The 12,101-nt window shown below is 46.6% G+C and overlaps 1 protein-coding gene and 1 long non-coding RNA gene across 2 annotated transcripts; one reads left to right on the top strand and one right to left on the bottom strand.

Moving 5' to 3' along the window:
• Positions 1 to 8,677: 8,677 nt before the first annotated feature.
• On the top strand, positions 8,678 to 11,055 carry LOC120704252 (50S ribosomal protein L24, chloroplastic-like). The gene is made up of 4 exons (XM_039988568.1): positions 8,678 to 9,018; positions 10,297 to 10,335; positions 10,423 to 10,650; positions 10,774 to 11,055. Exons 1-4 carry the CDS (start codon positions 8,749 to 8,751, stop codon positions 10,954 to 10,956), a joined length of 720 nt encoding a protein of 239 aa, XP_039844502.1. The 5' UTR covers positions 8,678 to 8,748; the 3' UTR covers positions 10,957 to 11,055.
• LOC120704253 lies at positions 10,514 to 12,101 on the bottom strand. The gene is made up of 2 exons (XR_005687508.1): positions 11,670 to 12,101; positions 10,514 to 11,250 (listed from the first exon to the last, which is right to left on the bottom strand). It is a non-coding gene; the product is annotated as an uncharacterized LOC120704253 (long non-coding RNA).

Genomic DNA, 12,101 nt, shown 5'->3' with positions numbered 1-12,101 from the left:
AGTTCAAAAGTAATTCCAAAAAGGCCCTTTTATTTTTTGTTTTAGCCCCTGTTCTTTTATAAAATAGTACCCACCGTTAGAGATGGCAGCGGATCGGGTTTGGTGCCGGTATCCGCGGGTTTCGGTTTTTCGGGTTTCGGGTTTGGTGTTGGTTTTTCGCCCACGGTTTTCAGGTTCGGGTTTGGGTTTGGTTTCGGGTTCGGTTTCGGGTTTTGGTTTCCACCCGTGGATATCCAATGGATATCCGAAATAAATCATTTGGAATTAAAACTCATGTTTTATAATATTTTAATGATAACTTGTTTACTTAGACTATTAAATTTATTGAAATTTGACTCATGAAAATATTTATTATTTGTTGCCTCTTGTTTATACATGTGAATATGTGTATATTTATCCGCGGATTTCGGGTATCCATTCGGGTTTCGGGTATCCATTCGGGTTTCGGGTATCCGCGGGTTTGGTTTTGGTGATGGATTTCCACCCGAATCGGTTTCGGTTTCGGGTTTCGATTTCGGGTTTCGGTTTTGGGTGCACGAAGACTCGACCCGATCCGAACCCGACCCGTTGCCATCCTTACCCACCGTCCCTAGCCTGCTCTTTTGCAGATCTAACCCCAAGCTTAACCTGTTTTGCGAGTGCAATTTACTGTGTCTTGCAAAACTCCTCTGCTAGCCCCTAAAGTCTATAGTTAATCGCGTTTAGGTCCCTGCAGCCTTGTTTTAGCCATAACTTCTTCGTTTTAACTCCGTTTTCATCGAATCTTGTGCTCACGTGATCCTTGTGACGTGTGCAATAGTTTTATCACCTTGTTATCCTATGTGAGCACACTTTGTTGTGTCTACAAATCTTTTCTGTTAGTCCTTAACTCTTTAGTTAGTCGCGACTAGATCCCTGAAGCACCGTTTAGTCTATAGAATCGCCGTTTTAGTTCCGTTTTCCGTGTTTCTTGCGCTCTCGTAACCGTAACAATGAGCCCTATCCTTTAGTACATTCTTTTAAAGCCTTTCTTTTGTTATGGTGTAATGTTCTTAGTTGTATCTTTTTGTTTGCTTTGTATGGTTGCTCGTTGATTGCTCCGAGTAGAAGGATCGTTGTTTGAAGATTGAAGATCAAGAGTTCCAAGTGAGCAAATGTTGAAGAGCAGTAAGAGTAGTTTTTTGTTGGAGAAAGTCAAGTGACCCTAATCATACTTCTATCTATGCTTTGGTTACAAGAGTACTATGATTTAATTGGAACATGGAGAACCACCCAAGAAAACCGTACAACCACAATACTATATGGCTCTGGTTTTTTCTAAGTAATTAGATGAATTATATGTTGTGTTGGGGTTGTTTTGCTTGGTGGTTATGAGTTTGTGTTGTGGAGCGGGTGAAGGAAGTTGTGTCTTCTGAGGGACCGCAAAGGCAGGGATCAACACATACATATAGGGATTCTTCGGAAAAGCCTCGTAGCGTCTCTATGCAATAACACCTCGGAAGTGTGGTATTGTGCCTAACTAGCACATTGCGTGGTTGGGTTCAAAGTTCTTCGGAACTTTTACGCGAATTGTGGTGAAAGTGTACAACATCTGCAGAGTTAAAACTAACCGGTTAGCCGTGCTCACGGTCAAGAGCGGCTTGGACCCTCACATGATTAATAAACTTAAAGATGGATTTAAATCACTTTCTGGTTATTTCTTGTGGCATTGCTGAGTACCAACCATAAATGTACTCACCCTTGCTTACTGCTGCTCAGAAAGAGAAAGTTGTGGTGAAGTCTTTTGAAGATGTTGCTGAGTTCTAGGCGTACGCAACCCCCAGTCGATTGCATGTGAAGTTTGAAGTCTTTGTTTCCAGGATAAGCTGTATAACTCTGATAGTCTTTTATTTGTTTTAGTTCTCTTTTTTCGTGATACTGTTACTGATTATTCACTTATAACGTCTCTATATGTATGAAACTTGATCCTGGCATACATATAGTTATGTATTCAGTTTTGTCCTTAAAATCGGGTGTGACAGGGGGTCAAACGTCGGCTATAGTTTGGAAAATATGCCCAATTTCTCTGAACATTTGACAAAAGCATCCAACTTGCAACCATCATTCGCACTAGAGAAATCCGATTGACATCATCTCAACAACAAGAATTTCGACTGACGTCATCTCAAAAAGAAGAAATTCGATCGACATCATCTCAAAAAGAAGAAATTCGATTGACGTCTCACCTTCGCCTCGGTGTAGAATGGGTCCTGATGCTGTAAACGTGCAAACCTTTGATGTCACCGCCATCCACCATAAAACTGTCCGCTGTAAAGCGATTTTTTTTACACAACAGAAAAGTGAAAAACGATGCGGGAGTTGCAACCTTTCCATTTGCCTCATGCTTAGGCGCAGCACTAGCATCGGCAGCTCAGCAGTTTCCCAAGATCCATGCAGGTGTAGTGGAGTAGGGGGGTCGCTTGCCTCGGCAGCCGTCGCGTGGCTTGCGCGCCTCGGCGCTCGCGTGGGCCGTGGGGGATCTGGAGGCGGACTGGACACGCCTCTCCCCGCTAAGCATCTTGCGTTGCGTGAGCTCGCGTGGCGTGCGAGGAGAGGAGACGGGGGAGAGAGCAGGGTTAACCTCACCGGTGGGAACCGGTCCGGTTTGACCGGTTTCGGTTTCGGCCGGTACCCAACCGATTAAAATTCAAAATTTAAATTTAAATTCAAAAAATGAAAAATTTCTAAAAAAACTTCAAGTTGCGATGAATCTAATGGTATCAAATTTTCACAAAAATTCGTTCATTTAGTATAGTTTACGGGGATTTAAAGTTAAATAAAAAAAAAATGGGCCGGCCCATTAAGGCCCACCGGCCGGTAAACCGGTCAAACCGGCCGGTAAACCGGTTGCACGGGAGCTTTTGAATTTGGATTTGAATTCAAACCGGTCAAACTGGTCCGGTAAACGCGGTTTTTTCTTTTTTATATTTAAAAAAAATTAGAATTTCAAAAATATATGTCCGTTTTGGAAAATTTCAAAAATATACCCCGGTCGCCCTCCCATAGGGCGACAGGCCCAAAGTGTAAAATTTTTTTCTTCAAATTTGCAACGAAGTCCCTGGAGAAAAAAAAGAGGGGCCTGTCGCCCCCCCAATGGGCGACAGGAGCCTGTCGCCCGTTGGGGGGGGGGGCGACAGGGGCCCCTCCCCCGCCGTATGCCACCATTCCCTTTTGTGATTTGAGCCTAAAAATTCAGAAAAAAAGCCAGCCCTAGCCGCCATTATGAAAAAAAAAACTGGAGTGGTTGCCGTGTTTTCACATCTTTTTGAAATGGTGGAAGTGCATTGCTATTGGGTCACATATATCTGGGCAAAGAATGCGATATTTGGGAATTCCGTGATCGCCGTGCTGAGCAGTGGCAACTTGTGATCTCGTACTCGCAGCTAGATACACTATAGTTCCTATTTTGAGCTATTCGAACGTGTAGTCGTCCTCATCGTCGGCGGGATCTCGGCCGCTAACTCCTACCGCACCTAACTTGTCCTTCATTAAATCACGGAAAAAAATCGCAAGAACTTCCCTTATTTAACGAGCATTATGGAACCCCCAAACATAACAAGTTCACATCAATAGTATCTATAGAAACAAATGACAAGTAAACTAGCACAATCATAAACATCGGATACAAATAAGAGGTCCACAACTATCTCATTACAAAAAAATATCAGATATATCTAACCACCCCTAGGGCGTCGGACCCTCTTAGCCCTCTGCTGGGCACGGACATGGCCCTCGGAGTAGGTGAGAACATCCGGAGACCTCACCTGTCGCTCAGGACGCGCAAGGGGCTGCGGTGTCTGCTGCTGAGAGATCCCAAGTGGTGCTCCTTCTAGCTGTGAATACCCCAAGACATCGGGGTCACCTTGCGCGGCAGGCTCTTCTGGAGACAAGCTGTCGAAGTCGTCTAAGGTGAAGGTCTCGTTATCTGGTCGAAAGGAGGAGGAAGAAGGTCCGGCGCCCGCATCGGGGTAGAATCCTACGCAAAAAATGTGGATGTTAGCGTACGCTCGTATATTTTGTCATGACATGTAGAAACTGAAATACGAAACATAAACTAACCTGTGTAGGCCGGTATCTGTGGCCCCGGTACCATCCCTGGATACGGTCCGCCAATTGGTGCTGTCCCTCTAAACATTCCAGTATGGCCGAACGCAGTAGCTGGATCGTATCCTGTATGTGATATTAGTAAATATATAGGAACACTTGATTTAATTTTAAAGAGATATGTACGTTACCTGCACTTGGGAAGAACTGCGACGTCGGCCCGTGCACGGTCGACGGACACGGGAACGACGACGAGGCCTGAGACGACCCGTGGCTGTCTTCGTACTGCACACGGGTTCCGAAGTTGTGCGCTACCTGACGCAACTGATCACGCTGCCTCGACCATGCCTCTGTCTGCTCAAACTGGGTCATTGGGGATCCGGCACGTACCCTCGTTAAGTAAGTCGAGCAGTCCGTCTCCATCATGTTGCAAAGGCGAAGCTGCATCAATTCAGTAAAGGTACAGGTAGAAACACATGAATTATCTTATGAATATGATTATATATATATGCAAATATGATCAAGAGACTCACCGCGCCAGCTAGTGCCTCCACGTGGTGCCGGGCATAGCCATCCTGAGGCCTCGCCTGGTGTGGCTGCGGGTGAGTGTCAACAAAAACCAGACGAGCCCGAGTCCGGGGAAAGTACCAGGTGAGGTAAGCCCTAAAGGAGCTATCTGTGTGTGGTCCTGTTGGATGGACCAAGTGCTCGTCTGCTTGTTCTCATTGGTCCACCCACGGCTGGATCTTGGTGAGCCAATCATCAGAGCACGGCAAGCCACTTCTTGACAACCTACAAAGTGGAACACGAAGAATCGTTAGATTCGACACGAATGTATGAGCCAAGTTCATTCATAATTACCTGTGGTCCTGGCGACTGACACGCTCCAACGCGGTGGGCACCGGAAACTCCTGGCGCTGCCCAAACTGTCTCCTGACTCTCCAGGGGCAATATGCCTCAACCGCGATGTCATAAACCAGGACGGCGAAAGTAAGCCACAGGCTCGCATTCGCGGAGCAGTACGAAGACAGGCCTGCTGGTGCACGGGTAGCCACAGCCTCTGGGCTGTAAGGCTCCCAGACAACGTCCTCGGGCGTCAGCATGTCGAGCTCCGAAACAAACTCAGGATATGCGCGTCTAGCCCGCGCATGTGCCCAGGACCTCTGCATTTCGAATAAGTAAAATTAAAAGTGCGCTAATACATCATGTAACAATGAATAACAAAATTAGGTTTGTTGCGAACATACCTGACGCCAGATCCAGATAGTTCCCATAGTGGGCCTCTCGTCCTCCTCGTCGCCGTACATGCCCCCGTGGTAAGGCTCGTGGCTGACCAAGGGGCGACCAACGGCTAGCCTCTCGTACGACCAAAGCTGTAGCAGTAGTGGGCACCCTGACAGGATAGCGTTCCCATGTGTCTTCATGCACCCATCGCAGAGTCCACGGTAAGTGGCTGCAAGTACCCGCCTCACCCCAGCTGTAGGGCGGTACGTCCTCGTCCCCATCCGCAATCTCCCGTGCATACGGAAGGAGAATCCTATCGACCGAGTTGCCATGAGTGTTGTTGAACATGATGTAACCAAACAACCAAAGTAGGTACGCCTCCAGCGATCTGGTCACACTGTACTCGTCGGCATCCGCAGCCAACAAGGCAGGCTGCATAAACAATTAAGATTAATGGTTTCAACTGGCAATGGAACATGTGAATTGTAACAATTAAATTTATATATGCAATGAATACGTACTGTAAACTGTAGGAACCAGGTCTTCGAAGGACCTGATGCTCGCGGGTGCGGGTTGATCGGACCTGCTTCGTCCACGCGGTCAACCAGGGCAAAACGGGCCTCCAGCTCATCCTTCCACGAGGCCGCCACCACACGCGGACCTACAGCCTCCCCGACGATAGGGAGGCCGAGGAGGTAGGCCACGTCCTGCAGCGTAGGAGTCATCTCCCCACACGGGAGGTGGAACGTGTGTGTCTCCGGCCTCCATCTGTCAACGAGCGCCGTCAGGAGGGATCGGTCGAGCTGAATAGGCCCAACCTCGACAAGACGGCTCAGAGTCAGTAGGCCGGCCTCACGTAACCTGAAAAAAAACAAAAAATGTCGAAACAAAGGAATACCGACGAATACAAAAGTGATAAACAATAATATTTCATTACATACCGGTCACACCAATCGTGGTGTATAGAGATCGCCTCGCCGGGTGGACGAGGACGTAGCACCTCTAGGGCTCGGTGCTGAATAGCTGCAAAGTAAGACCTGTGGCTCGAGTCGATCACTGGGTCTAGCAAGGAGTCCATCTCCATACCTGCATTCAAAAATATATGAGAACACATAGGTAAATGTGCCATCAATGCAGATCACCGGAAGACAAAACTGAAATGCTATAACACAAGCACCTATGCAAAAGAAGGCTCGTTGCATAATTCTTTGTCCCCTAGTCACGGCTGGTACGAGGTATGTGTCATAAAAGCTTCCAGAATTTCTAGCAGCAACCTGGGATAACATACGAGGTAGGTTATCATATGAAGCCTCGTATGTGCCGAACCGCATCTCCAACACCCTTTGTTTAGCCCTCCATGCCTTCAAATAACTGATGGTGTACTGGTAAGTCTGCTCAATGTGTCGAACAATTATTTTTGGCTCATAATTAAGGTTGTCCATAATAAACCCATACATTTGCTTTGCAATAAAGTCGCATGATATATTGCGGTGCGAGGGAAGAACTTCTGACAGCAAACAAGTGTGCTCTGTGACAATGGAACATTTCCAGTTTGACTTCCATTTTCCCTTGAATACATGTACTCGCCATGGACATCCAGCATTCACACACTTCACCTCATATTCTTTACTGCCAGACTTTACGACTCTGAATTCTCGTTTCAATGAGATTGCCCATAGTCTCACAACATCTTTTACGGCTTCAATGTTTGGATGTGTTGCACCTTGCACTACCTCGTTCCCTCTGTACTCCTACTCCTGATTTCGTACATCTTCTGCGACATGACTGCCAAAACCATGCTCTTTCCACTCTTTTGGCAATGAGTACTGCTCGTCATCAGATGAGTCCTCATATTCTTCCATCTCTATTGCGGTTTGGTATTCTTCCTCCATCTCGTCCACAATGCTATGTATCCTCTCTCCCTCATCAACAAGGCCCTGTGGTCCCATGTTTTGGTTCTCTGTCTCTTCTGACTCATCTTGCTCAACATAATTGGTCTCTCTTTGAATACTCGGAGTTCCTTGATCTGCACAATGTTGGATTTCATTTTGTGTCTTCTCCTGAATTTGAACAAGAATGGCTAGAGGCCACCCACGCTCTAGAGCTGCTTGCATGTACTTCTGCTAGTCATCAGTGCTGTGTATCATCATTAATTCCCATAATTCACTTTCTACCTCCCAATTAACAAGAGACTGGACAGTGATCACATGTGTCAACGGATCAACATGGAACCCACGCTGCAGCCACTTACATATGGAACCAAAACTCCTTTCCAGAGGTTTATCTATGCCGCTAGATGTGCGCTTAAAGGCAGAAAGATCTACTCCATTTGGCCCATACATAACATTGTATTCACCATAAAATACTTGAAACTGCATCTTGCTCGACATATCTGTATATTATATAATACTTATCGAGTTATACTCTTTACTTCACTACCTTATTCAATAATTGTAAAAACTAAGTATGAAATTCAACTACAACGTATAAGTATTCATAACTACGTGATGACACTCAAATTCTATACTGCACATGCCAAATTCTATTCTAAATTATAATTAATTTATAAACACGTCTCTAATAGTACTGCAATTGTAATAATAAATGCGTAGAACTAATTTTCTAAACTAATTTACTACTACGTAACTACAAACTAAAATATCATTGAACTCCTACTTAAATGGTTCTACTATAGCACTAATTAAATTAAATTACTTACCCCTAATTAAATTACTCATATTTAAATACGTAGTACTTAAATAGAAAAATATATAAACTAAATGTACTAACCTGCAGATCACAAGTGCTGAATCCGACAGGGCTTCGCTGCTTTCCTTCTCCTCACTCCTCTCTTTTTTTCTGGATTTTTGGTGGAATTTTCGGGCTCAAATGAGGAGGGAAGGGGAGGGCTCGAGCTTTTATAGGGGGATACCCCGGTCGCCCGCGGGGGGGGGGGGGGCGACAGGCCCCCCTGTCGCCCGCGGGGGGGGGGGGGGGGGCGACAGGCCCCCCTGCCGCGCCCGTGGGCTGGGCCCAGCGGTGGTCGCCCGTGGGCTGGGCGACAGGCCCCTGTCGCCCGTTGGGGGGGCGACAGAGCTTTTTTTTTCCAGGGACCTCATTGTGAATTTGAAAAAAAAAATTACACTTAAGGCCTGTCGCCCTATGGGAGGGCGACCAGGGGGTATTTTTGAAATATTTCAAAACAGACATATATTTTTGAAATTTTTTTTAAAAAAATATAAAAAAAGAAAAAACGGCCCGGTAAATCGGAACCGGAGTCTGGCGGTTACCGGTCGGGAAATAAAACCCTGGGAGAGAGACCGCCGCCGCCATCCCCGTCCAGTCGCAGGGAAGAAGATGACGAGCAGCCCATGGGCCCGACTAATGGATAACAGAGACAGAGGCTTCTTCTAGGCCCATCTAGGCCTTACCGGGGGCCCGGCCCGTTTAGTGTGGAGGCCCATGTATAAAGGAACCCACCAGCGTCAGGCGATAGAAGAAGAGGGCGGCGTGTTATCCTCCTGTTCGGGAACTCGAAGAAGGCGTGTTCGTTATCCTCTGCGGTTTGGGGTGGGCGAGCCGAGTGAGAGGGGGAGGAGGACGGCGAGGATGGCTGGGATGGCGGCGCTGCAGGGCGCCATGGCGGGGCTCTCCGTCTCCGCGCCCGGCGCGGCGAGCACCAGCAGCTTCTGGGGCAACCGGCTCGCCACCTACTCCGCGCCGCAGTCTGGGGTTCGTTGCTGGTGCCTCCCCAACTCCGTTCCTCTTTGCTGCTCCAATGTTTTGGCAAATTACTAGCCGTTTCAGGTAGATTAGAGTCTGGAGTAGCCGAGCAGCGTTGCCGAGCACAGTTGGATACAGCTATTTTTTTTCGTTCTTGGGACATTCCGGCTTGCATTGTGAAATAGAGGATTAAGAGCACGTCTATCGCATTGAGACGGAAAGTTAGCAGTATTTTGCATTGTTCAGTGTGCATTTCAAGGTTGACAAACCAATACTATTAGTATGAGTAAATTTTTAGACCAACTGCGTTGAATTTCCTTCTGATTCCAAGATTTTTTTTCGGTTTACTTGTATGTAAGCTTGAATGATAAAGATCTCAGTAGCCCAAGCTAAACATATTAGCAGATTGAGGCCGAACTGGTTGAGTAGAAAATTTCCTTTGTTACTGGTACTCAGGTATTGTATGGATTCCCTTTTTTTGCGTTACTGCTGCATGTGGGTTCGTTACTGCTAGTATAGAGTATGTTGTGTCCGATGGGGTTAAGTGTTGCTCCAACACTCTGGATTTAGTATGCGTGCTGAGGAATTATCCATTCAAAAAAATGACGAAATTGTGCTGTCTCTGATGGCCACATTTTAGTTTGTATGCCTGTGTATTACCTTTTTGTTGTGCCAAAATATGCTCAGGATTGAGGGCAGCTCATGCTTACTCCTTGTAAATTTGACATGGATTAGTTTTCTTTCTTACATGCTGGTACAAATCACATATGACTAACCAAGAAGGCAAGAACAAATTAAGCACTAGAGCTAAAAAGTTTATTATGAGCATATTGTTGATTGCATTTGAGACATGGATTCTTTTCTATGTTATCTTCAAGATGCCTTACCTCTTCAAGTGTTGCGCATAACCTTCTATTGCCCACTCCCATGAAGTGTAATTCGCAACTGATAAGAAATGGAGGAGGATAGACCTTATTCTCTTAACCAGCAAAAGGAAGAAAAAAAAGATAATGAGGTTAAGTGATCAAATAACCTCTTTTGGAAAAAGTGACAGAACTAGTGTATTTGAGTGATAGCTTATACTTAATTGTGCTCAAAGAAGCATATATAAAGAGCAGCCCATAGTCATGTAGTGTCTTGATCGGACATTAATGAACACCACACCCATTATGTTGTATTCATGGCATATCTCAAAAGCATCTGATTAGTGTCTCTTTTATTTGAAATGAAATATATTGTTTTATTTTCATGTGGAGCTCTGACACTCTGTATGTACTCAATATGCAGATAAGATTTATGGTCAAGATATGCCCAATTGAGATGAGAGTAAGTAAAAAAAAGAGTAGTGCAAGTATCTGCTGGTGCTTTTTCTGTCTGATGTTAAATGTCATCAGAATTCCCTTTCCACTGCAGCTTAAGAGATGGGAGCGAAAGAAATGCAAACCGAACAGCCTCCCCATGCTGCACAAGATGCATGTTAGGATTGGGGACACCGTACAAGTCATCGCAGGACGTGAGAAAGGTAAGGTTGGAGAAGTTACACGCCTCTTCAAGCACAACAGCACTGTGATCGTGAAGGACCTGAACTTGAAGTCGAAGCACAAGAAAGGCACGGAAGATGAGCCGGGTGAAATCGTCATGGTCAGCAAACATTCCAATTGAGCTTCTTTCAGGCCTCATGTTATGTCCTGCATAGCTGCATATGCTCATTCTTCAGGTGCCTGATTGCTATCTCCTGATTAGACTTGAATTTCTTCTGACCAGATTGAGGGGCCCATCCATAGCTCGAATGTGATGCTCTACTCGAAGGAGAAGAGCGTGGCAAGCAGGGTCGGCCACAAGTTCCTCGAGGACGGGACCAAGGTCCGGTACCTGATCAAGACCGGGGAAGTCATCGACAGCGTCGAGAAGTGGGTGAAGGTGTTCAAGGAAGGAGATTCCGAGTAACAATGTTATTACTAGGATGGAAAGCCTGCACATGTTCTGAACCCTCTGGCTGCTTCCTTCTTGCATTTGCCGAAATGAGTCTGTTTATTCTTGTGCGTACGTTGTTGCCCACTCATGTCGACGGCGAGCCGGGCGGCACCGTGCGGCGGCGGGCTCGGGCCTCGGTGCTCCCGGCTTCGCCATGCCGGGTCGGAGACGACGACGAAACGGCCACGCCGGCCGCCGCGCTCCGCGTTACTGCCTGCCGGTGAGGTCGGTGCGGCGGATCCATCCAGATCCAGCCAACTTCCGTTGCTGCACTCGACCAAGCCATGAAAGCCAGAATGGCATCAGCAGACAACAGAGCACCTTAAATGCGAAAAGTTCGAGCCTAAATTTTTTTTATTGGAATCTTGCTAATTTGAAGTACTAAATGAAGTTTATTTATAAAATTTTTTGCACAGATGGATTGTAAATCGCGAGACAAATCTAATGATGTTAATTAATTCATGATTAATCAATAATTAGTGGATACTTACTGTAGCATTACTGTTGCAAATCATGGATTAAGTAGGCTTATTAGATTCGTCTCGCGATTTACAGCTCATCTATATAAAAAAATTTATAAATAGACTTCATTTAGTACTACATACATGTGTCGTTCGATGTGACGGTTTTTTTATTTACAGGGTTACGGGTAAAGATGCCAAAACTAACGGGCAACCTCGGATCACCTGACGAGTGACGACACGGCACCCGGAATCAATCCTTGAGCTGTAGCTCACTCAAACAGCCTTGCCGATTGCCGTCGCCGAGCTCCAGAACACGCGTCCGCAACCCCAGCACATCGCTCGTGTCCGTTTGCAACTCCCCAGTCCCCATCTCCTCTTCCACGGAGACAGCGATCCACGCTCCGCAGATCTCCCCTCGCGGCTGCGGAGATGAGGAGGTCCACGGCGCTGCTGGCGGCGGCGTACATGTCGATCGCATCGTACGGGGAGAGGAGCGAGGAGGTGGAGACCCGCCGGATGTTCAGGGACTGGATGGCCGTCAACAACAAGAACTGAGTGCTAGCTCAGTTGGCTAGGATCGCTGGTGTGCGACCTGACCGTCTGCGTTTGAAGCCTGGCTTCGACGCTGTGTCTCATCGAGAACAGTATTTCCTT

Source organism: Panicum virgatum, chromosome 4K, assembly GCF_016808335.1.
Source record: "Panicum virgatum strain AP13 chromosome 4K, P.virgatum_v5, whole genome shotgun sequence".
In the NCBI taxonomy this organism is placed as follows: domain Eukaryota; kingdom Viridiplantae; phylum Streptophyta; class Magnoliopsida; order Poales; family Poaceae; genus Panicum; species Panicum virgatum.
This window is presented reverse-complemented; position numbering and strand designations above follow the sequence as displayed.